Here is a 25,487-nt window from a genome sequence, read left to right on the forward strand (position 1 = left end):
TAGGGCCACAATCTGTCTCTTTCAATCCTGCTATTTTATCATCAGAGCGGTCGGTCCTCTTGTATGATGCGTAGACAGGTTTTGGAACCAAATTGCATCAAAGCATTACCCAAGAGGATATTAGTGGGTGACGGTATAGTTACTTCACTGTAACATTTCAGAATATCTCAGTATGACTCAACATCAGCTCAGATTAACGTGTCTTTAAGATACACATTCTCAAAAGATATTGTGACGCAAATGACAAAGAAGCAGCATACACACAATTTGCTGCCCTAATGTTGGTTGTCTCGTTCTGTGTGGTTGGTCACTGAGCCAGCTCAGGGGTAGGGAATGCATCAGGTCTATTAAGTCCTGCTAGTTGGCAAGGGTTTCCTGCAATCACACACCAAGACCAGTTGGTAAGTGTTTTCTGTAATTACACATCTGCTCATCCACCCCTGAGATTTATATAATCACTGTGGCAAGAGCGACACATAGAAGGAAAGAGAGTCTAGCTAGCGCAGCTTGTAACAGTCATTTCAGAGTGTAAGGGTCATGGAGTAAAGGCTCAGCCATGCATAGGCAGATGTATTGATTGTGAGTAGGAGTAGGAGTGTGTACATTGGACCAAAGCCCTATTTTGGGCATGGTCAAAAGTAGTGCACTACATAGGAAATAGGGTGCCATTTGTGACGCACACATTGATTCGCAACAACTTTGTATCCTTCTGAGTTATTTTCTTCCTGGACACATAGCGGATTCCTTCTTGGTTCTGCAGGCATTGAGTGAGTGGCGTGGGCATCTATTAAAGCCTCCAGAGCTGTAGATATGATTCTACCAAGATACTGTATTTCTGGATTTGGGGTGATAGTACTTCAGGTGTCAGGAAGGCAGTAGCAAATAATAGCGACGCTAACTTAGCCAATCGCTATGCTAGCTGTGATTCTACTGGGACAGCTGGGAACACATATTCCCCTGCAGGTGGCTGTGGCTGAGGCAGGGTAATGGTGATCTCATTAGGGTGGAAATATGAGGGAGAGAGGAACAACAGGAACAAACACTGGCCAATGGGGCTTCCTTCCTTTCTTTCAGTCTTCCACTCTGTTTTCTTCTCTCTTCTTCCCCTCCTCTGTGATCTGCTGGGGGGGGTCCCCAGCCCTGGGGAAAGGAGCATGGAGAAATATTTCCAGATGAGATGTAATCGTCTCACTCATATTTAACCATGTGGAATGAGATACGGCAGCAGATTTCTGCACCGCACAATATGTCTTTGGAACACTTGGAATTCCTGGAAGGGCCTCCTTTAGAAAGCCCTTGAAGAAGTATCTGCCACACTGAATGTCTCGGTTGTTTCAACTTCTGGTTAAAAATCAGCGTGAATCTAGTGAAAAAAAGCACCAATACATTCAATAGATCTCATCCTTTACCAGAGTGGGACTGCCGTACGATGACCCTCAATCATCCATTTAAGTATTGAACGTTCCTGTGACAAATATTTGTCTTGATGAGTAATGAACGTGGTTGCAGGGCCAGTGAGAGACACTTAACATACGTACACTGACTAATCCAAGCATCCCCTTTCTTCACATTGGTAAAAGACCCACGCAAAGTCAATACACATTAGGGTTAGTCTTGTTCTGGCACTAGTGGGAAGAAGTTTGCTTATTAAAGAGGCAAATGTAAGCAGTCTGGTTTTAATGCGAAGCAGTGGAAGATATTGTAAGCAGGCGTGTGTGTGTGTGTGTGTGTGTGTGTGTGTGTGTGTGTGTGTGTGTGTGTGTGTGTGTGTGTGTGTGTGTGTGTGTGTGTGTGTGTGTGTGTGTGTGTGTGTGTGTGTGTGTGTGTGTGTGTTTTCAGTGTGTCCTGCCTTGGGCTGGGAAAGAGGGTGGCTGATGTGGCCGAAAGCTATGTACTGGAGAAGCCTGCCTTCAATTCAGCAAATTACTGTAAGTTTGCTCGACTCCAACTTCCAGTTAACTGTTAGAGTCACTGTCATGTTTGTTGAGGCTTTGCGTGCATCTTTTCACTTGTGAATATGACATTTCATCCGTTTTACTCTCTGAACATTTCTTATCTTCCATTTCTAGGTAGTCACATTACTTCACATAAGAACCACTTGAGGTGATTCTGCTAGCTAGATAGACAAGCAATTCTGCCTGCATTAGCAAGAAAGGAAATTCACTTGCAAACTCTTCAAATGAATGGCATCATGGAGAAGAGAATTGGGATTCATATTCATATTTCCAGCACAGTGTTTCTCTTTCAGGAGAGATATATTTTAAATTAAAGCTCTCCTCTCCTCCGCTGCTATCTGTCAAACCTTTATGTGATAGTCATGAGCATGCATATCATAACAGTTCCTGCAACCATGTCTGCTTTGAAGCAGAGCCTTGAGAAACTCTTGCAGAGAAATAATGAGTACATTCTTTCCATTGGGAGGGTTATGACACTTGCCCTATGTAGTTGAAATCAAATCAAATTAATTTATATAGCCCTTCTTACATCAGCTGAGTGCTGTACAGAAACCCAGCCTAAAACCCCAAACAGCAAGCAATGCAGGTGTAGAAGCACGGTGGCTAGGAAAAACTCCCTAGAAAGGCCAAAACCTAGGAAGAAACCAAGAGAGGAACCAGGCTGTGAGGGGTGGCCAGTCCTCTTCTGTCTGTGCCAGGTGGATATTATAACAGAACATGGCCAAGATGGTCAAATGTTCATAATAATAATAATAATCACAGTAGTTGTCGAGGGTGCAACAGGTCAGCATCTCAGGAGTAAATGTCAGTTGGCTTTTCATAGCCGATCATTGAGACTATCTCTACTGCTCCTGCTGTCTCTAGAGAGTTGAAAACAGCAGGTCTGGGGCAGGTAGCACATCCGGTGAACAGGTCAGGGTTCCATAGCCGCAGGCAGAACAGTTGAAACTGGAGCAGAAGCACAGCCAGGTGGACTGGGGACAGCAAAGAGTCATCATGCCAGGTAGTCCTGAGGCATGGTCCTAGGGCTCAGGTCCTCCGAGAGAGAGAGAGAGCATACTTAAATTCACACAGGACACCAGATAAGACAGGAGAAATACTCCAGAAATAACAGACTAACCCTAGCCCCCCGACACATAAACTACTGCAGCATAAATACTGGAGGCTGAGACAGGAGGGGTCAGGAGACACTGTGGCCCCATCCGATGATACCCCCGGACAGGACCAAACAGGAGGATATAACCACACGCGCTTTGCCAAAGCACAGCCCCCACACCACTAGAGGGATATCTTCAAACACCAACTTACCATCCTGAGACAAGGACGAGTACAGCCCACAAAGATCTCCGCCACGGCACAACCCAAGGGGGGGCGCCAACCCAGACAGGAAGACCATGTCAGTGACTCAACCCACTCAAGTGACGCACCCCTCCTAGGGACGGCATGGAAGAGCACCAGATGCAGAGAATCCCAGTGGAGAGAGGGGAACCGGCCAGGTTGTAGTTGGCAACTATACAGTACATACTCTGCTTACGTCTACAGTACAGCATACTGTTTTTTTTTGCATGGTGTAGATATAAACTGCTGTTATGTCTAACTTCCTGTGTCACTCAGTGAAGTTGCCTATGGCTTCATTGTCAGTACCGTGGGCTGTCCCTTGGGACTGGACAGTGAGTTCATTCACATCACTGTCTGCTGCTTTGCTCTGGAAGATTCATTAGCGCTGATTAAAGCCTAATTAGGAAAAGATGCCTGCTGTTTATTTGTCCACAAGACTGGGAACCATACAGTGATGTAACTCAGTTTCCACTTGATGATTGATTATCATTAATAATGTTATGCCCACTTCAAACTTGTGATGTGTCTTTCTTGATGGGATTTTCTCAGCGTTCCATCTCAGATGTCCAAAGCAATGAGACATGCTGATAGAGTTGCCACGGGGATTCATTAAAATACCTCTCTTTTCAGTGGGTGGCATGCATGATGACGATACCTTATTCTTCCTCCTGTCCAACTTTAAAGGGACAGTGCACCCATATTATAAAATGACATATTGGTTCTCTTACTGTGTAAGCAGTCTATGGACAAGGTATGACAGCAATCTATGCTTTTGATTAGCTTCCCTGGCACAGTTTCCAAATGCATGTGTGGTAATAATCCTGTTCACGTCATGGGACAGATATGAGCATTTTCCGTGCCTCATGTTCACATCATCTATCAGTGACTATGTTGAGCTTCACAATCAATTTGAGATACTTTCGGGTGATTTGGGCATGATGTGCGAAAATTGCTAAGAACTCGAATGGGATGTGTACCACAAATGCTAAAACGGCTAGGGAAGTAAATCCAAAGTATGGATTGTTGTCATACCTTGTCCACGGACTGCTTACAGAATAAGGAAACTAATGTGCCATTTTGTAATTTGAGTGAACTATCCTTTTAAGACATATCCGCAGTTAATGATCAAGATCCTTTTTACGATAAAGAGCTGTAAAAAAAAATACCATTCTTTGATCTTGCATGCTAGGTAAGAACAATCCAGGTAAGCCCACAGACAAACTGACTGAATATACCAAGGGACTTATAGCTAAAACTACCCTCGAGATCTCACTCAAAGTTATTTCTCATGTACAAAACCCAGTGATGCAAATAACATACAGCCTGGGACTAATCACATCCCTTGCATCTTCATTCTTATTCTCATTCCATCTTTTGCTTCGCTATTATTACCTTCCATCTACTGCAGTGGCCTATATATAGCCTGCTCTGGAGTGGTCTCCTCCACGGAGAAGTATATACTGTATGTCCCTGGTAATGAGTCCTACTCCTTCTGGTCTGTGTACTGGATACTGAAATACACTAATGGAGCTGCGGGAAGAGGTCATCTTCATCCTGCCCACTCATAAACAAAGAGAATTCGTAAATTAGGAATAAATGCCCCATAACAACAATTTATACTAGAATGGCTGTAGACTTATTAAGTATGCGTTTGTGACCTTTAGCTTGCTGCCCACTCTCCATCCGTGTGGCATCATAAAGCATGACAGAGGGTTTATAATATCTAATATCCCTTTTTCACCAGCTCATCTCTGCTGTCAGAGTGAGGTCAGGCATCAGTGAACTACTGCAGGACTTTGTGTGTGTGTGTGTGTGTGTGTGTGTGTGTGTGTGTGTGTGTGTGTGTGTGTGTGTGTGTGTGTGTGTGTGTGTGTGTGTGTGTGTGTGTGTGTGTGTGTGTGTGTGTGTGTGTTGACCTCCATTGGTCCCCATCTGCATGCTCCTTTATCTATCCCAGTGGTTCCCAACCTTGTTTGGTGCTGTGCCACCAATTTAATTTTGCTCTGACCGGAGTACCCCTGAAGTACCCACTCATGTGCATTTTACCAGTAGGCCTATGGTCCCCCTTTGAATTGGCAAAGTATCCCCAGGGGTCCTAGTACCCCTGGATGGCAACCATTGATCTATCCTATCAGAGACTGTGGCCCGGCGAAACTGAGGTTTCATCTTTCCTGTGGCCCTCCTCTCCCTCCTTTTTCTCACCATTGTTTCTGAGCCGTTTAAAATGACCTTCTGCTTTCCTGTGCCAACAGCTATTTCTGATTAACTGTGCAGAGGGGAGGCTTTTCCCATGCGGTTATCTGGTCATGAGCCATGCACTCTCTCCTGAAGATAAAGCAGGGTCTATTAAAATAGACTCTCATTAAAGGCCCTGGGTGCTGGTTGGCGGTTGCTGGTTGTTCTACTTGCTATCAACATGGGGATCATTCAAGACACAATTCTGGGTTTGAGATGAAACAAGACATTTGGCAGAAGGAGAGTAGGAAAATGTAATAGCCCTTACCCTTTTATATTGTAGGCCTAATTCCTCTGGGATTGCCATACCACGGATCCATTTTATGTGCCTTCAATATTGAGTTGGACAATCTGGATATACAGTGCATTCGGAAAGTATTCAGACCACTTGTCTTTTTCCAACATCTTGTTACGTTACAGCCTTATTCTAAAACTGATTAAATTGTTTTTTCCCCTCATCAATCTACACACAATACCCCATAATGACAAAGCAAGAACAGGTTTTAATAAATGTTTGCAAATGTATTCAAAACAAAACCTGAAATATCACATTTACTTAAGTAAATCCAGGCTGCATCACATCCGGTCGTAATTGGGAGTCCCATTGGGCAGCGCACAATTGGCCCAGCGTCGTCCAGGTTTGGCCGGGGTAGGCCGTCATTGTAAATAAGAATTTGTTTTTAACTGACTTGCCTAGTTAAATAAAGGTTAAATACAATTGATGTATTTTTTTAAGTATTCAGACCCTTTAGTCAGTACTTTGTTGAAGCACCTTTGGCAGCGATTAAAGCCTTGAAAAGCTACAAGCTTGACACACCTGTATTTGGAGAGTTTCTCACATTCTACTCTGCAGATCCTCTCAAGCTCTGTCAGGTTGGATGGGGAGCGTTGTTAAACAGCTATTTTCAGGTCTCTCCAGAGATGCTTGACCGAGTTCAAATCCAGGCTCTGGCTGGGCCACTCAAGGACATTCAGAGACTTGTCCTGAAGCCACTGCTGTATTGTCTTGGCTGTATGCTTACGGTCAATGTCCTGTTGGAAGGTGAACCTTTGACCCAATCTAAGGTCCTGAGCGCTCTGGAGCAGATTTTCATCAAGGATCTCTCTGTACTTTGCACTGTTCATCTTTCCCTCAATCGTGACTAGTTTCCCAGTCTCTGCTGCTGAAAAACATCCCCACAGCATGATGCTGCCACCTCCATGCTTCACCGTAGAGATGGTGCCAGGTTTCCTTCAGACGTGACACTTTGCATTCAGGCCAAAGAGTTCAATCTTGGTTTCATGAGACCAGAGAATCTTGTTTCTCATGGTCTGAGAGTCTTCAGGTGGCTTTTGGCAAACTTCAAGCGGGCTGTCATGTGCCTTTTACAGTGGCTTACATCTGGCCACTCTACCATAATGGCCTGATTGGTAGACTGCTGCAGAGATGGTAGTCCTTCTGGAAGGTTCTCTCAACTCCACAGAAGAACTCTAGACCTCTATCAGAGTGACCATCGGGTTCTTGGTCACCTCCCTGACCAAGGCCCTTCTCCCCTGATTGCTCAGTTTGGCCAGGTGGCCAGCTCTAGGAAGAGTCTTGGTGGTTTCAAACTTCTTCCATTTAAGAATGATGGAGGCCACTGTGTTCTTGGGGGCTTCCAATGCTGCAGAAATGTTTTGGCATCCTTCCACAGATCTGTGTCTTGACACAATCACAATGACATACACTGTCAACAGTGGGACCATATATAGACAGGTGTGTGCCTTTTCAAATCATGTCCAATCAATTGAATTTACCACAGGTGGCCTCCAATCAAGTCGTAGAAACATCTCAAGGATGGTCAATGGAAACCAGATGCACCTGAGCTCAATTTCGTGTTTCATAGCAAAGGTTCTGAATACTTATGTAAATAAGGTATTTCTGTTGTTTTTTTATTCTAAAAACCTGTTGTTGCTTAGTCATTATGGGGGTATTGTGTCTAGATTGCTAAGGAAAAACTGTGCGCTGTGTACACTGTGTGAATCTGATTCCTACGTTTTTGTTTAGCTATCCATCCCCACACTTCTCTTTTGTAAGTGTTTGTCTTTCTTATAGTAATTTACGGATGCAGTCATAAATGAACAATAATCCAATCCCACATGTATTACGGGGTGGGGTATAGGTTAAACCATTTGACCTGCGTGCATTTCTCTGGCATTCAATCCGGTCATAAATGATATACTTTAGATTACACTTCTGTGAAGGGTTAATAAAAGGGGAGGGTTTAATGTACAAACCAGAATCCCTTCATTATATTACATCATCCGCAAAATGTGTTTAGGAGCAAGGCAAATCTTCAATCATTAACTGTTTTTCTAATTTACTTTCTCAAATTTGGTTTGGATGGGATTCGAAGTTATGCTGAAAGGAATATTAAAGGTGAAAAATAGTCTTTCATCCTATCTCAATCCGAAACTGACAGGCCACGGTCGTCTGCGGCAGCGAGTAGCCTAAGGTTTCGGGGCTCGACTCGCTCTTTCTTCAAGCAAAGCGGTTTTGCGATCGGGGAAGCCCTTATAAAACTGCACTGCATCAGATAGGCTATAACCAGGCTGCATCAGGCACCATATTTTGCAGCTGGGGAGTAAAGCCTATTGTACGAGTAAGTATGTCATTAACTTTGGCTTTTGTAGTTTTGTAGTTTATGCGTTTGTTCTTTAGTTCGTTACAAATCGTATTGTTTGTTTCAAAACTAGATTGTTGATTGCAATAATAGGATAAGGAAGAAAGTATTTAATTATTGAAGTGGTTCCATGGATGAAAATGAAGCCGCTCACAGTATACATATTATGGCGCACAAAAGTAATTACACAATCAACACAAATCCTCTGATAGCCTATAGCACACATTAGATGGTATAATTCAAATAGATCATTATCAATATAAGTATTTTCTTAAAAGTCAGAATACAGTGGTGAAAACGCTAATAGCCACATCCACAATCCACTGTCTCAAACATTTGTCGCTGTTGTGTATATTATGTTTAGAAGAGGTAAATAAATCTCGATGCAGATGCGCATAATTTCCCCACCTCTCCACAGATGATGCACCAGCACCTGTTGAACCCTGAAATGAAGATGGACAAAGGAAAACAGGATTGTGTCCTCGATGATCCCCAGTTTCCTTGCGTGGCATCATCCACCCGCCGTGTTACTGCAAGGGAAATGCCTTTCTTTTATATTTCCCTCTGATCAAATGAAAATGAATAAGAGACCAGAGGAGATAGCATACGTGACAATCCAGAGTTTTATTTTTAATTTGATTTTTTTCACCTTTATTTAACCAGGTAGGCCAGTTGAGAAAAAAAATCTCATTTACAACTGCGACCTGGCCAAGATAAAGCAAAGCAGTGCGACACAAACAACAACACGGAGTTACACATGGGATAAACAAACGTACAGTCAATAACACAATAGAAAAGCAAAAAATAGGCCGTAGTGGCGAAATAATTACAATTTCGCAAAATAAACACTGGAGTGATAGATGTGCAGAAGATGAATTGTATTGCCTGTAGTGGGCCTAGCCCAAGGGACTGGAAGAGATCATTAAGTGGTGATTGCCATCAATCATTAAGTGGTGATTGCCATCAAACCTATTGACTCTTATATTGCCTCTTATTTCAATATACTGGACTTGTCTGATTTAACTAGAATATTATTTTTAAAAAATACATAGATCAGAAACCCGTGCGTTCTGATAATGGATAACAGTGCCCAGTGCATCCCAGACTTGTGCCTACACAGTGTTGATGCTGATACACCACCTGCCTGTCACGAGAAAGAGCAGGTGGACAAAATGGCTTTGCTGATGCAGGACTTCGTTGGAAATATACCCGAGATAACAGATCCAGACGAGAATCAAAACTTTGGGTACCAGTGTATTACGGAGACTAATAGACCACTTGTTGAAATGGACAATGGAGTGATGGGTCTTGGATTTTATAATGGTAGCCAACCAAGGAATGGCTCAGGAAATGCAAATGATGATCAAAAGCATATGTCATTAACACATTGCAATACCCCACAGCTCAACAAAGAGCAGCCCTGTTCAATAGAGCGCGATGCGGTAGAGGATAATTGCCGCGCACAGGCTGACGTGGCGCACAGCCTGGGATATTCCCTCTGCTGCCTGGATGACGAAACGCAAGCACAGAGCACCCCTCTCGTGTGTGAAGTCGGCGGAGGAGCTGTGAAGTACCACTGTCTGATTGATAAAGCGAGTTCCCAGGTGGAGCATAAGGAGGGGAGCTCTGCGTCTGTCACCTATTGTATCGCTGCAGAAGCGCTGACAATACATCAGCGCGGACAGACAGGCAGTGCGGGACAGAATGCTGTGTGCGGAGAAAGCGACCCAGACGCTACACAGGGAAACTCAGCACTGCAGTCGAGGCAGGAAGGATGTGGATATGGAAACGGAGTCTTTGCTTCTAAAGAGGAGACGGATTTAGTGATTGAAGTGTCTGGAAAGAAACTTGGAGCGCATAAAGCCGTTTTGGCAGAGAAAAGTGACTATTTCAAGGCGCGGCAGTCCCGAGACGTATTGCGAGTGAAGGGGGTGAGTTTTAAGACTTTGACCATTTTGGTGGATTACATTTACTCATGCCGAATGGAGGTTAGTAAGGATAATATTGTAGAGGTCATCACCGGAGCTAAAATATTACAAATCCCCTGCGCGGTTCAAGCTGCTCTCGATACAATGTCGGAGCAGATTACCGCCGAGAACTGCTATGATATTTTGACAATAGCCAAAAAGCAACGTCTCAGCGAGTTGAAGGAGAAAGCCTACAAGTACATGAGTGACAATTTCTTGCAAATACTGCGGGATCCCGGTGTCTATGGGCGTTTGACCGGAGGGGAGAGAGAACTAATTATCACCAGGAGAATGGAGGGAAAGAGGGCGTTGATGGTGGCTGAAATCAACGAGGTGTATGACGGCGCCGGGAGCAGACCTACAAGTCGTGAGAACAGTCGCCCTCAGAGCCCTCTATCCATAGTGTCCCTGAATGAGAATCGTGTGATCTACTATTACAACAAGGAGACAAAGGACTGGAAAGTGCTGACGAAGATGCCGGATGAAATCAACACAAAGGGTTCTGGGATATGCACCATGTACAATTACCTATTCGTGGCAGGTGGAATCAAAAGGCAGGACGACAAAGGCAAAGTCTCGGACAAGGTGTTCTGCTACAACCCACTCACTGACAGCTGGAGCGAAATTCGACCGCTCACCGAGGGTCGGTCTCAGCTCAAACTGGTGGCCATGGACGGCTACCTGTTTGCAATCGGAGGGGAATGTCTCTTTACCGTGGAGAAATATGACCCTCGCCTGGATAGATGGCGCCCAGTGGCACCACTACCAAAAGGGGCTTTTGCTATTGCGCACGAGGCAACAACCTGTAATGGAGAGATGTTCGTGTCCGGAGGCTCTCTATTTTATCGTCTGCTAAGATATGACACTAAAAGAGACGACTGGGAGGAATGCCCGTTCAACAACAGCAGGAAGAAATCCACCGACATGGTGGCATTCAAAAACTTCATCTACAGGTTTGATGTCAACCGTGACTACGGTGTCAACGTGTTCAAATACAACACCGTGGTAAAGATATGGCACAACAGTGCGTCCCTGGAGCAGACCAACCCCTTGCCCTTTCGCTGTGCTGTCATTGGCAACACCATTTACTGTGTGAACAAGTCCCAAACATTGCAGTTTGTTTTGGAAGAGGAGAATGAACAGTTTTTGCCTGAGGCACTGACACTCAAATCACCTGTAGAGGCAAAAGGTGCCCTTGTCCCATTTGTCCTGGCTCTTCCCAAGACAGCCTGAGACAAATGCACAATAATGACCTCTTTGGAGACTCACTAAAAGTGGCCTCAGAATTGTCATATGAGGACAAAATATGTTGTGTTTGATAAAATACCCACAGTGGACACCACATCATTTCAACATGGATAATTGGGTAATATTTAGTTGAGAAGTTGATAAATGAGATTACAACCCATATTCAACCCACTCAAAAAGACAGTCAAAAGTGAGTTGAATTTCCAATGTGTTATCACTCACTATGCTTTCAACCATCTAAAAGCACAACCAAATTCCAATGGAAAAACTATGTCTGATTTTTGGTTTCGTTGCCATCCAAATGGCTATCACTGCACTTTCAACCATTTAAAAGCGCTGCAAAGTTAAAATGGGAACGCAATATCAGATATTTTGTTTATTTATACAACAGATTAATGTATTATCACTGTGCTTCATTCTAACAGCAGAACAAAAGTTGGATTGCAGTTGAAATTACATTATAAGTACATGGTGCAAGTGATCAATGGCGTTCGATATTCTGCACAGATTATTATAGCAATTGTGAAGCTCTCCGCAGACCTGCAACAACCGACAGTATGCATGCTATCTTGACCATGCACGGTCTATATAATTAAATAAGAATACATTTATAGTTAAAGTAACCTCAAATGTGGCCATGGATGAGTTACTCATTTTAAGATTGAATGTTACATTGGTCTGTAAAATAGCCTTAACTTTAGGCTATTTACTGTATTTCAAAAGTAATATTGAATTGTGTTTGGTTGACAACACAACCAAATATCAACATTTAAAGGATATTTATCTACTGCTTGGATAGTTCCATCCGAGCCACTGTCATAATCCTATTCTTCCATTTCAATGTTGGGTTTAGTTGAAGACGTGAATCCAACATATCATTTGTTTTCCTGTCAACAAGTTAATAGGCTATTTTTTGTAGTTCAAAGGTGATATTGATTTGTATTTGGTTGTCAACGCAACCAAATATCAACATTTGAAGGAGATGAATCTTCTGCTTGGTTAGTTCCATCAGTGCCACTGACTTAGTCTGGCTTTATCCCAGTTTGTCAACAAATTAATCATGGATATGTTGGATTCACATCTCCATCTCAACCAAAAATCTAAGTTAAAGAGTAGGACTAAATCAAATCAAACTTTAAATGCACTTCAAATAAAGTTTTATTAGATTTAGTCCTATTCTTTAACTTAGATTTATGGTTCCGCCCAGCCTATATTTTTTTTCTGAAAGCAGATATTATACTGATCCGTTCATTTGTATATTTATAATTAGTAGGATAATCTGTTTTAACAAACCTTTATTATATTTGTACTTATGTATTGTATATTGTTTGTTTGTGGTGTGGTTTTCATATAAACCCTTGGGCTTCCAACCACACCTGCACACACACCGGTTTTTATTTTTTATTTGTTTTTCATCTGTATATTTGTCTATTACTTGTTTTCTTTTGTGCAAATAAATAAATAAAATAAAGTTATAATGTTGAATATCTGACATTGCTGAAAGGTACAAATTGAACACATTTTATACAAAGTATGTCTATGTTTAAATTTGGTTACCATAATGACATAATCCTGTGGTTTTAAATTCCATCCTCAAAACAACAGTCGGTGACTTTTTTCAAATCCAATGCATTTTCCACATACAGTGCCTTCAGAAAGTATTTACACCCCAGAGTTTTTACACATTTTGTTGTGTTAAAGCCTGAAAATTTCAAAGTTACACTTAGATTTTGTTTTGCCACTGGCCTGTACACAATACCCATAATGTCAAAGTGGAATGAATTTTTTTACTAATTAATTAAAAATGAAAAGCTGAAATGTGTTGCGTCAGTAAGTATTCAGCTCCTTTGTTATGGCAAGCCTAAATTGGTTCAGAAGTAAAAATATCCTTAACAAGACTCATAATAAGTTGCATGGACTAACTGTTGGCAATAACAGAGTTTACTGTGATTTTTGAATGACTACCTCATCTTTATACCCCATACAGTTATCTGTAAGATCCCTCAGCCGGGCAGGGAATTTCAAATACACAGATTCAACCACAAAGGCCAGGTAAGTTTTCCAATGCCTCACAAAAAAGGCCACCAATACTTCTCACAAATACAAGTAGTGATGAAGTCAGTCTCTTCTCCCCTTTGAGCCAAGAGAGATTGACATGCATATTATTAATGTTAGCTCTCTGTGCACATCCAAAGGCCAGCTGTGCTGCCCTGTTCTGAGCGAATTGCAATTTTCTCAGTCCCTTTTTGTGGCACTTAACCACACGACTGGGCAGTAGTCCATGTGCGACATAACAAGGCCCTGTAGGACCTGCCTTATTGATAGTGCTGTTAAGAAGGTAGAGCAGTGCTTTATTATGGACAGACTTCTCCCCATTTTAGCTACTGTTGTATCAATATGTTTTGACTATGACAGTGTGCAATCCAGGGTTTCTCCAAGCAGTTTAGTCACCTCAACTTGCTCAATTTCCACATTATTTATTACAATATTTAATTTAGGGTTTAGTGAATGATTTGTCCCAAATACAATGCTTTTCGTTTTAGAAATATTTAGGACTAACTTATTCCTTGCCACCCACACTGAAACTAACTGCAGCTCTTTGTTAAGGGTTGCAGACATTTCAGTTGCTGTAGTAGCTAACGTGTAATAGGGTTGAGTCATCCGCATACATAGACACACTGGCTTTACTCAAAGTCAGTGCCATGTCTTTAGTAAAGATTGAAAAAAGTAAGGGGCCTACATAGCTACCCTGATTTCCTGATTCTACCTGGATTATGTTGGAGAGGCTTCCATTAAAGAACACCGTTTGTGTTCTGTTAGACAGGTAACTCTATCCACAATATAGCAGGGGTTGTAAAGCCAAAACACATACATTTTTTCCAGTAGCGGACTATGATTGGTTATGTCAAAAGCCACACTGAAGTCTAACAAAAACACTATTTTTTCCAAAAGTTTAGTAAGGTTGGTAACAGGCTGATTGGTCCATTTTTTGAGCCAGTAAATGGGGCTTTACTATTCTTCTGTGGCGGAATTACTTTTGCTTCCCTCCAGGCCTGGGAGCACACACTTTCTAGTAGGTTTAAATTGAAAATATGGCAAATAGGAGTGGCAATATCATCTGCTATTATCCTCAGTAATTTTCCATCCAAGTTGTCAGACTCCGGTGGCTTGTCATTGTTGATAGACAACAATACTTTTTTCACCTCTTTCACACTCACTTTACGAAATTCAAAATTACAATACTTGTCTTTCATAATTTGGTCAGATATTTTTGGGATTTAACTAGGCAAGTCAGTTAAGAACAAATGGTTATTTACAATGATGGCCTACCCCAATATATACTTGGATGTGGATTGTCAGCGTTTGTTGCTGGGATGTCATGCCTAAATAATCTTGCCAATTAAAAAATCATTATAATTGGCAATATCAGTCGGTTTTGTGATGAATTTGATTCAATAAATGATTGAGCTGAGTTTGCCTTGTTTCACAAAATGTCATTTAAGGTGCTCCAAAGCTTTTTACTATTATTCTTTGTCATTTATCTTTGTTTGATAGCGTAGTTTCTTCTTCTTTTTATTCAGTTTCATCACATGATTTCTCAATTTGTGATAAGTTTGCCAATCAGTTGTGCAGCCAGACTTATTTGCTATTCCTTCTGCCTCATCCCACTCAACCATACAATTCTTCAATTCCTCATCAATCCATGGAGATTTAACCGTTTTTATAGTCATTTTCTTAATGTGTGCATGAGTATTACTAACTGGAATAAGCAATTTCAGAAATGTGTCAAGTTCAGCGTCTGTTTGCTCCTAATTACACACCACGGACCAGCAAATATTCTTTACATCAACAACATAGGAATCACTACAAAACTCATTGTATGACCTCTTATACATTATATTAGGCCCAGGCCTTTGGAACTGTTGGGGTAGGTTCCTTGTAAATCATTGGCTTATTGGAAGCAATTGCAGACAGAAGTTGACAAAGGAAACACAGCACACATGTTTCAGAGTAAGTTCTGCAAAATAAAAAAGGTCAAAGTTGCTTTAATATGCTTGCAGTCAACCCCTAGTGATGTAACTGCCTATGTCAACACCTTCTACTCATGAGACCAAGCCCATGCATATACAGTTATACAAACTTGCAGGAGAGAACAGTAGTACAGTGTTTTCTAAGGGCTCAGAAGTAATTTTCCATTCCTGTGTGGTTTACAGTGGTATGTCTGACTTGTCTCTTTACTCCATTGGAAGGGTTCTGTGTCTATGTGTCTCTTTTAGCCTTGAGGCGCTTTCTCACAGACACCCTGTTTTGACTGCAATAGCTCACACATCTCTCAGACCGTTTCTTATAAGCGGCAGAGACTAGAAATTGAGACTAGAAACTGTGGAACAGTATTACACATTATAATGCGTATATTGCTAATCTGTGGTCCAGGACCCAATAAATGTAGTATGTATAGCCCTTCCCCTTCTATTAATACAACATAAGCATAATCAATTATTATAATACATCAATCATTTGGTGCAGCCCCTATCATGACCCCAAAGTGAAAGCCATCATTCCCCCCTTTGAGACTAATTAGTCTCACAGCTTCATTCATAATATTCTCCTCTGAAATCAAACAGATTTGGCAAATCCCCTGGATCCATTTGATCCCAGGGATGGCCTTCTAAAGGGAGAAACAACTCCGAGGTTCCTGGAATGCTGGTGGGGTGGGGTGAGTTTGTCTATATTCCCATCCCTCCTGAGTCCAAGGAAGAACCTCCCGAGTTGGATAGACAATGAGATTAAGAGAAGCCGATTTTTCAGATTTTGAGAAAGTTTTAATAAGATCAGCAATCTTATCAATTATCGCAGTCATATTCTCAGAGGAGTCAGGGAGGAGCATAACACAATTGTCAGGATCAACAATACCTAGTACGTTACAGTGTCCTCCTTCCTTCCCCAAAAGATAATCTAAAGCCAACTCATGGCGGCCGACAACTGCTTTCAGATTTTAGACATCTAATGAGAGTTGGCTAAATCCTCAGATCGTTAAATTCATATGGGCCTGTAAAGAGTAGGTTAAATTCTTTACCCACTTTCCCAGGACAGCCACACCCCAGGAGGCTATGACTGACATACCAAAAATCTCACCCGGGTGTAGGACATGACCATAGGCTTCCTGATTGTCTGGGATGAGTCGTCTGGCGAGCTTCAGTTCCCCAGAGTTGGTTTGACCTGTCTCATTGAAAAGGTCGGTGACTTGAATTCTTTTGTCCCCAAATAACAACATCCCCCCCAATCCAGGAGGTAAAGTTGACCCATATATACACGACAAGCTAAAGTATCTCCCATATCTTCCTTCCCATTATAACAAAGACACAGGGCAGGAGGTGACTTCGGGCTTAGGGAGGTCAGTATGGGATTGATGCTCAAGCTTCCATTTCCTAACAATTCTATCCACAGGTGCCTGCTGGGATAATTACAACGTACAGAGTGGGTAGATCTTACCGTGAAGACTGACTCACCTCTCCTGAGGTGGGCAATGAGACCCATGGAAAGGATGATGGGGAAAACAAACCACCACACCCGGTGTAGTCTCTGTTTCCTAGTTATAGAACCTGAGTGTGAGTGTGAAATGATGTCTCCTTCTTCTGAGTATAATTTCCCTGACTAGCAATTTTGCAACTGTTCGCGCATCGCTTCTACCCACCTGGTGAACCTGCCAATTATAACCAGGCAGCATCTCTTGCTTTCTTTTCACTCTAACATGTCTATGAAATCCATAGCACGGTGGACTAAAATATAATTTTGTAGTGGGGAACTTCCCTGGTTGCAGTGGAGTTCCCTTGTATATGTTATATAACAAACATGTCGCGCAACGGTAAATAAACTGTTTTACGTGCTGATTCAAATTTGGGCAAAACCATTGGGCCGAAATCTTCTCTACCATATCCCCCCTTGACGAGTAACTCACTCCATGAGCCAATCGGCAAACAGTAGAGATCATGGTTGACGGTAAACAGGGCATGTCAGACAAAATATGTAGCCATAAGCTAGACCTAGGACAGAGAGCACACCCTCTCTCCCTCCACACTTGGTGATTGAGAATAACAGCCTGCTGCCGTTTCTCAAGATCAGTAGTTTCAGATGACACAAACGACCAAAAATAGAATGCATGTGTGTGACAACAGGAAGCAGCTAATTTGGCCGCCTCATCAGCTATGCTGTTACCAATACTAGCATAATCACTCCTGTGTGCCTCAATCTTAACAATAGCCAATTTGTTAGGTTATCACATAGCTTCAATCAACTGTTCAACATAAGGTCTGTTTTTAATAGGTGCGCCTGTGATATTAGTAAACCCTCTTGCTCTCCAAACCCCACACCAGGACAAACAAACCCCAATAGCATATGCTGAGTCTGAGTAGACAGTAAGGGCCTTCCCTTCCCCCAATTCACAAGCTATTTTCAGAGCTAATAATTCTAATTGTTGTGCTAATAAATGTTCTGGTAGGGGCTGTATAACCTCAATATCATCTTCCACATCTACAGGCGTGGCCAAAAGTTTTGAGAATGACACAAGTATTAATTTTCACAAAGTCTGCTGCCTCCGTTTGTATGATGGCAATTTGCATATACTCCAGAATGTCATGAAGAGTGATCAGATGAATTGCAATTAATTGCAAAGTCCTTCTTTGCCATGCAAATGAACTGAATCGCCCAAAAACATTTCCACTGCATTTCAGCCCTGCCACAAAAGGACCAGCTGACATCATGTCAGTGATTCTCTCATTAACACAGGTGTGAGTGTTGACGAGGACAAGGCTGGAGATCACTCTGTCATGCTGATTGAGTTTGAATAACAGAATGGAAGCTTCAAAAGGAGAGTGGTGCTTGGAATCATTGTTATTCCTCTGTCAACCATGAAGAAGGCTTCAGGGCGCCCAAGAAATCCCAGCAAGCGCCAGGACCATCTCCTAAAGTTGATTCAGATGCGGGATCGGGGCACCACCAGCACAGAGCTTGCTCAGGAATGGCAGCAGGCAGGTGTGAGTGCATTTGCACGCACAGTGGAGCGAAGACTTTGAGGATGGCCTGGTGTCAAGAAGGGCAGCAAAGAAGCCACTTCTCTCCAGGAAAAACATATGTGACAGACTGATATTCTGCAGAAGGTACAGGGATTGGACTGCTAAGGACTGGGGTAAAGTAATTTTCTCTGATGAATCCCCTTTCCGATTGTTTGGGGCATCCGGAAAAAAGCTTGTCCGGAGAAGACAAGGTGAGTGCTACCATCAGTCCTATGTCATGCCAACAGTAAAGCATCCTGAGACCATTCATGTGTGGGGTTGCTTCTCAGCCAAGGGAGTGGGCTCACTCACAATTTTACCTAAGAACACAGCCATGAATAAAGAATGGTACCAACACATCCTCCGAGAGCAACTTCTCCCAACCATCCAGGAACAGTTTGGTGATGAACAATGCCTTTTCCAGCATGATGGAGCACCTTGCCATAAGGCAAAAGTGATAACTAAGTGGCTCGGGGAACAAAACATCGATATTTTAGGTCCATGGCCAGGAAACTCCCCAGACCTTAATCCCATTGAGAACTTGTGGTCAATCCTCAAGAGGCGGGTGGACAAACAAAAACCCAAAAACCCAAATTCTGACAAACTCCAAGCATTGCTTATGCAAGAATGGGCTGCCATCAGTCAGGATGTGGCCCAGAAGTTAATTGACAGCATGCCAGGGCGGATTGCAGAGGTCTTGAAAAAGAAGGGTCAGCCTCCCGGATGGCGCAGTGGTTAAGGGCCACCAGAGACTCTGGGTTCGAGCCCAGGCTCTGTCACAACCGGCCGCAACCGGGAGTTCCGTGGGACGACGCACAATTGGCCTAGCGTCGTCCGGGTTAGGGAGGGTTTGGCCGGTAGGGATATCCTTGTCTCATCGCGCACCAGTGACTCCTGTGGCGGGCCGGGCGCAGTGCACGCTAACCAAGGTCGCCAGATGCATGGTGTTTCCTCCAACACATTGGTGCGGCTGGCTTCCATTCTGGATGCGCGCTGTGTTATGAAGCAGTGCGGCTTGGTTGGGTTGTGTATCGGAGGACGCATGACTTTCGTCCTTCGTCTCTCCCGAGCCCGTATGGGAGTTGTAGCGATGAGACAAGATAGTAGCTACTAACAATTGGATACCACGAAATTGGGGGTAAAAAAAAGAAAGAGAAAAAAAGAAGGGTCAACACGGCAAATATTGACTCTTTGCATCAACTTCATGTAATTATTGTCAATAAAAGCCTTTGACACTTATGAAATGCTTGTAATTATACTTCAGTATTCCATAGTAACATCTGACAAAAATATCTAAAGACACTGAAACAGCAAACTACATGTTGATGATTTCATTCCTGCGCTGTTTGTAACTACACTGGTAGGTTGACTGATAACCTGAACCAGGTTGCAGGCACTGGTTACAGTTTGAAGCTTTTTCTTGAGTGGGCAGCTTGATATTTAAATCACCCAGAAAATATACCTCTCTGTTGATATCACATACATTATCAAGCATTTCACACATGCTATCCGGATACTGACAGTTAGTACTTTGTGGTCCATACAAGAATGGACTTTAGGTGAAGCAGATGAACCTGTAACCATATTACTTCAACAGTATTTAACATGAGATCCTCTCTAAGCTTTACAGTAATGTGGTTCTGAATATCTACAGCAACACGTCCACCACTGAAATTTCTGTATTTTTTATAAATGTTATAACCTACCACTGTATCATCAAAGGTATTATCTAAGTGAGTTTCAGAGATCTGTTACTTGCAAATTATTGATACCATGAACCTTGTTTCGTAAGCTACTGTACATATACTAACGTGGGCTATTTAAGCACTTTCCTGGGATACTTACTTGTTTTCATTGCTTTACTGGGAAGCTTAGCAAAAGTAAATATGCTCATGTTATGCTCATGTTATTTATGTTAGTGCATGTTATTTATGTTAGTATTTATGTTAGTGCAGCTTATTTATGTTATGACACCACCTAGTTTTAGGTTTGGGGCAAATCTAATACAACACATAACTGACTACCACTCTCCATATTTTCAAGCATAGTGGTGGCTGCATCATGTTATGAGTATGCTTGTAATAATTAAGGACTGGGGAGTTTTTCAGGATAAAAAAGAAACGTAATGGAGCTAAGCAAAGACAAAATCCCAGAGGAAAACCTGCTTCGGTCTGCTTTCCACCAAACACTGGGAGATTAATTCACCTATCAGCAGGACAATAACTTCAAAAAACAAGGGAAAATATACACTTGAGCGGTGGTGGAATAGTACCCAATTGTCATTCTTGAGTAAAAGTAAAGATACCTTCATAGAAAATGACTCAAGTAAAAGTCACCCAGAAAATATTAAGCAAACCAGACGGCACAATTTTCTAGTAGATTTTTAAATTTACAGATAGCCAGGGGCATACTAAAACACTCCAACATAATTTACAAACAAAGCATTTGGGTTGAGTGAGTCCTCCAGATCAGAGGCAGTAGGGATGATCAGGGATGTTCTCTTGATAAGTGTGTGAATTGGACCATAATAGATATATACTTTTGGGTGTCAGGGAAAATGTATGGAGTACAAAGTACATCGTTTCCCTTAGGAATAGAGTGAAGTACAAGTACAAATTTGTCAAAAATATGAATAGTAAAGTACAGACACCCAAATAAACTACTTAAGTAGTACTCGAGTTACCTACCAAGAAGTTTCCTGGGTGGCCGAGTTAAAGTTCTGAGTTAAATCTACTTGAAAATATATGGCAAGTCCTAAACACAGTTTTCTAGCAATGATCAACAAACACTTTGACAGAGCTTAAAGAGTTTTGAATAGAGTAATGGGCAAATGTTGCACAATCCAGGTGTGAAAATGTAACTGTTGTCTTCGGTGGAAGGAGAGGAGGACCAAAGCGCAAAGTGGTATGTGTTCATGATATATATTTATTTAAACTCAGAACACTAAACAAAATAACAAAGAGAATGAAACCGAAACAGTTCTGTAAGGTGACGAAAAACACTAAACAGAAAATAATCACCCACAAAACACAGGTGGGAAAAGGCTACCTAAGTATGATTCTCAATCAGAGACAACGAACGACACCTGCCTCTGATTGAGAACCATACCAGGCCAAACACATAAACACAACATAGAAAAAAGAACATAGACTACACACCCCAACTCACGCCCTGACCAAACTAAAACAAAGACATAACAAAGGAACTAAGGTCAGAACGTGACAGAAAAGCGCTTAGAGATTTACCCAGAAAGTTTCACAGCTGTAATCGCTGCCAATGGTGCTTCGACAAAGGGGTGTGAACACTTATGTAAAGGAGATATTTCTGTATTTCCTTTTCACTGAATTTGCTAAAATGTCTTATAACATGTTTTCACTTTGTCATTATGGGGTATTGTGTGTAGATGGGTGAGAATAAAAAATAAAAAATACATTTTGAATTCAGGCTGTAACACAAATGTGGAATAAGTCAAGGGGTATGAATACTTTCTGTAGGCACTGTAGATTCCACGCCACAATAACTTGACAAATTACATTAAAACAAGGTTGATTTAACCTGTTTGTGCCCAGTTGGTACTGTGATGAGAATGACAAATGAAATCATATTTTTCCATTTTCATAAGCAGTATTTGTAACTCCAACCAGAGGTGATTGGCTTCTCTTATCTTGCTTCTATGGCTGTACAGCTCTACAGAAACAATGCAAATTGTAGGCTTACGTGACATCAATAGGTAGAACTTTTGCATCAAAAGCACTGCCAAAGCAAAATTGATTCCAAAGCATTTAAATCAACATCAGCACAACTATCGCATGATTATGACTTAATTGTTAGACCTAAGTGGAAATGTTATAATGTTCTTTCTTAGAATGGAAATGTAACTTGTTGCAAAGCTGTTGCCAAAGGCAGAAAAAGATACAAACAATGTTACACAATTGGACTTGAGAATACAAATGTATTCACTTTCGGTATAACCTATTACTGTAACGGCTTTCCTCTTTCTCTTCTTGAGGAGGAGTAGTAAGGATCGGACCAATACGCAGCGTGGTAAGTGTTCATCTTGGTTTTTAATAAGAATAATGAACACTGAACAAAACAATAAACGACAACGTGAAAAACCGAAACAGTGCCGTGTGGAACAAAACACTGACACGGAAAAGAATCACCCACAACTCAAAAGTGAAACCAGGCTACCTAAGTATGATTCTCAATCAGGGACAACGATTGACAGCTGCCACTGATTGAGAACCATACCAGGCCAAACACAGAAATCCCAAAACATAGAAAAAGGAACATAGACAACCCACCTAACTCACGCCCTGACCATACTAAAACAAAGACATAACAAAAGAACTTATGTCAGAACGTGACTATTACGACAATTACATAGGGTGTTATTGCACAGTGAATGATAGAACACCCCACAGTATGGTAAATGATTTGCAGCAACAAGAAACTGATTTGAATCTGTAACGAAATCCTGGTGGCCAGATAATATCAGATGTGTGTTTCACATTGCTGAAAGTATATGGCATCCATATTGACTGATAATGCCACTCTCCAAAATGCACTGAGTTAGGCACTAAACATATATATATATATATATATATATATATATATATATAAAACCATTTTTTGGCAGTGCTACTAGATGTGCTAGTGTTTTCTTACACTTTTAGTGACACCCTTGCTTACTGAAATTGTGCAATAGGTTATGAATCAATCCATCAATGTACAGCAGTTTGTGACACAAATGTTCTTGCCAGCAGGTTGTGAAATTCACAGTTGGGATTAGTCGCTGTTGCTGCACAGCTTCCTTTTGTAGTGCCTGGAAACAGGGCTGAGGCTGCTTACAGCAGGTCCAGGGCTTTGCTCTAATGTGTGTTTTGCTTTGTCACTCAGTCCAGCCAGCAGGGACAAAGAGAGGGTCATTTACTTAGACCTCAAGGGGAATGGCTAGCTGTGAAATGAGAATATAACCCTGTCTGCTAAATGAATGAAAATGCAATGTTCTCACTCTCTCTCTCTCTCTCACACACACACACACACACACACACACACACACAGTGTGAGGCCTGTGACTTACTGGCAAATCTTGGCAGGCCCATATGCTGATGGTCTGTGCCCTTAGGTCTGCCATGTCTACTTGATGTAGGACTCTAAGCTCTAACAATAGTATCAAACATCCCACTTACCTCTGAGTCATATAAGATCCTGTTTCAAAGTGAATGACATCCAAAGACATATGAAGTCACCCTTACACTATGTTGCCATTTTGTCATATTCAGAGAAGAGTGCAAACATAGCTGCTTTTCCGTGCCACACCCATTGCTGAGGGCAAGGCAAGGATTTAATGTAACTCCCAAGACCTACAGTATAATTCCTCTGTCCTTTAGACTGTGTCTTACTGCAATAGAAATGTTTCTTCACCTATACTATCTTTGATTGTGAGTATCACTCATGGGGCGGCAGGGTAGCCAAGTGGTTAGAGCGTTGGACTAGTAACCGAGAGGTTTCAAGTTCAAATCCCAGAGCTGACAAGGTACAAATCTGTTGTTCTGCCCCTGAACAGGCAGTTCCTAGGCTGTCATTGAAAATAAGAATTTGTTCTTAGCTGACTTGCCTAGTTAAATAAAGGTAAAATTGTGTTTACATGGAATAATGGATCAACGTTTTGAAAGGGCATTGTGCTTTAATGACAAAGATCCCGTCGCTGAACTTGAAGTCCTTCAAAGGACTATAGTCAGCTTGAAGTTGGGTCTAACCAAAAGTCTTTATGAATGAGCATGCTGTGTGAGTTACATTTGTGTGGACCACGGCAGTCGAATTGCTGGATGAATGGCAAAATACTGATCATTCTAATGCAAGGCTCATAAGCTTGTGAGTGATGGTGTTGGGTTTTTCAGTATGATTGAATTGCTTGTAATAAAACCATTCTTTGGACCTCTCGTCTGCTCACTGGCTGTTTATTTCCTGTTTATGGTTTGATAGCTTCAATTGTTCTCAACATCAGCGTGCAAGGGAATCACACATAACGTATGTGCTGCATGACAGCCTTTCAACTCCAAACCAACCGCATTCAATACTATACTGGTTTACATGATATTCTCAATGCATTGATGTATGGTGTACGTGTGCTTCATTTAAGTGTGCCTTATGTGCTACCTCATTTAAGCATGTAGGGTTCATGCAGGCAGAGAAGGTACGTTATGTCTGCAATGCCACTGCAGCAGAATGTTAATGTGTTAAAGTGTGCGACCTACATTGAAAAGCAATATAGGCCAAAGCGCTTTTCTTGCTGTCATTATCTACAGCTCTTCAGTTGCGCTGGCGTTTCAGTTCTTAATGTTTTCTCGCAAAAAAAAAATGTGTCTGTTTTTGTACACTTAACACAATATAAATAGTTACTGATTTAATTTGATCTGGATTGGTTGCTAATGGGAAGTTGGATGGCAGTGGCTGTGTTGTCTCTTGTCCTACTGGTTAAACCAGACTGGGCGCTGCACTAGTAACAGCATTCCATCTGGTTTAACCAGGCTAGCAGGAGCCACACTTCTTTGTCCTATTGACATACTTGGCTCCTTATAGACTCTGTATTCATAGATTGATGTGGGATTCCGCTCTCAAAGTCTCTGTCTGACAAAGTATTAAAATAAGTGTATTCAATTAAAAGAGGCCCCAAGTAGATATATGTGGTACTGCCTTGGGGGTATCATTACGCTTAATTGGTCTTGGAAACTGACAGTTATTGCCATGGGAATAGACGGTGAGGTTTTTTTGCCCAACACAATCTCACACCCTTGTGGCTGGTGGTGTGACTAGCGGCAGGAGACACAATATTTTGACATGCCAGTGAAATAAATGACTGTGTGTGTTCCCGAAACATACCTTTGTCTAAGGAAAAGCACTAACAACATGCTACGGCATGTACTGTACATCTGCACTGTACTCGTGAGCCGTTTGCCATGTCTGAAACACAGATTTGAATATATTGTCCCGATCCTTCTGTCAGTACACACTTTAAAGGGGCAGTCTACTACTGCTTTCTACTGC

The 25,487-nt window shown here is 41.9% G+C and overlaps 1 protein-coding gene and 1 long non-coding RNA gene across 2 annotated transcripts; both read left to right on the forward strand.

Annotated features, from left to right (window-relative positions):
- Positions 1-231: 231 nt before the first annotated feature.
- Positions 232-2,517, forward strand: LOC121846597. The gene is made up of 3 exons (XR_006083519.1): positions 232-401; positions 1,840-1,928; positions 2,070-2,517. It is a non-coding gene; the product is annotated as an uncharacterized LOC121846597 (long non-coding RNA).
- A 6,428-nt stretch (positions 2,518-8,945) lies between these two features.
- On the forward strand, positions 8,946-12,860 carry LOC112250515 (kelch repeat and BTB domain-containing protein 11-like). Its single transcript, XM_024420720.2, has one exon. The coding sequence runs from the start codon at positions 9,247-9,249 to the stop codon at positions 11,368-11,370; it is 2,124 nt and encodes a 707-aa protein (XP_024276488.1). The 5' UTR covers positions 8,946-9,246; the 3' UTR covers positions 11,371-12,860.
- The last annotated feature ends 12,627 nt before the right edge of the window (positions 12,861-25,487 follow it).

This window comes from Oncorhynchus tshawytscha, linkage group LG05 (assembly GCF_018296145.1).
Source record: "Oncorhynchus tshawytscha isolate Ot180627B linkage group LG05, Otsh_v2.0, whole genome shotgun sequence".
NCBI lineage: Eukaryota > Metazoa > Chordata > Actinopteri > Salmoniformes > Salmonidae > Oncorhynchus > Oncorhynchus tshawytscha.

Excerpts from the sequence above, each read along its gene's own strand:
- LOC112250515 (XM_024420720.2), top strand. The coding sequence starts at position 9,247 with ATGGATAACAGTGCCCAGTGCATCCCAGACTTGTGCCTACACAGTGTT.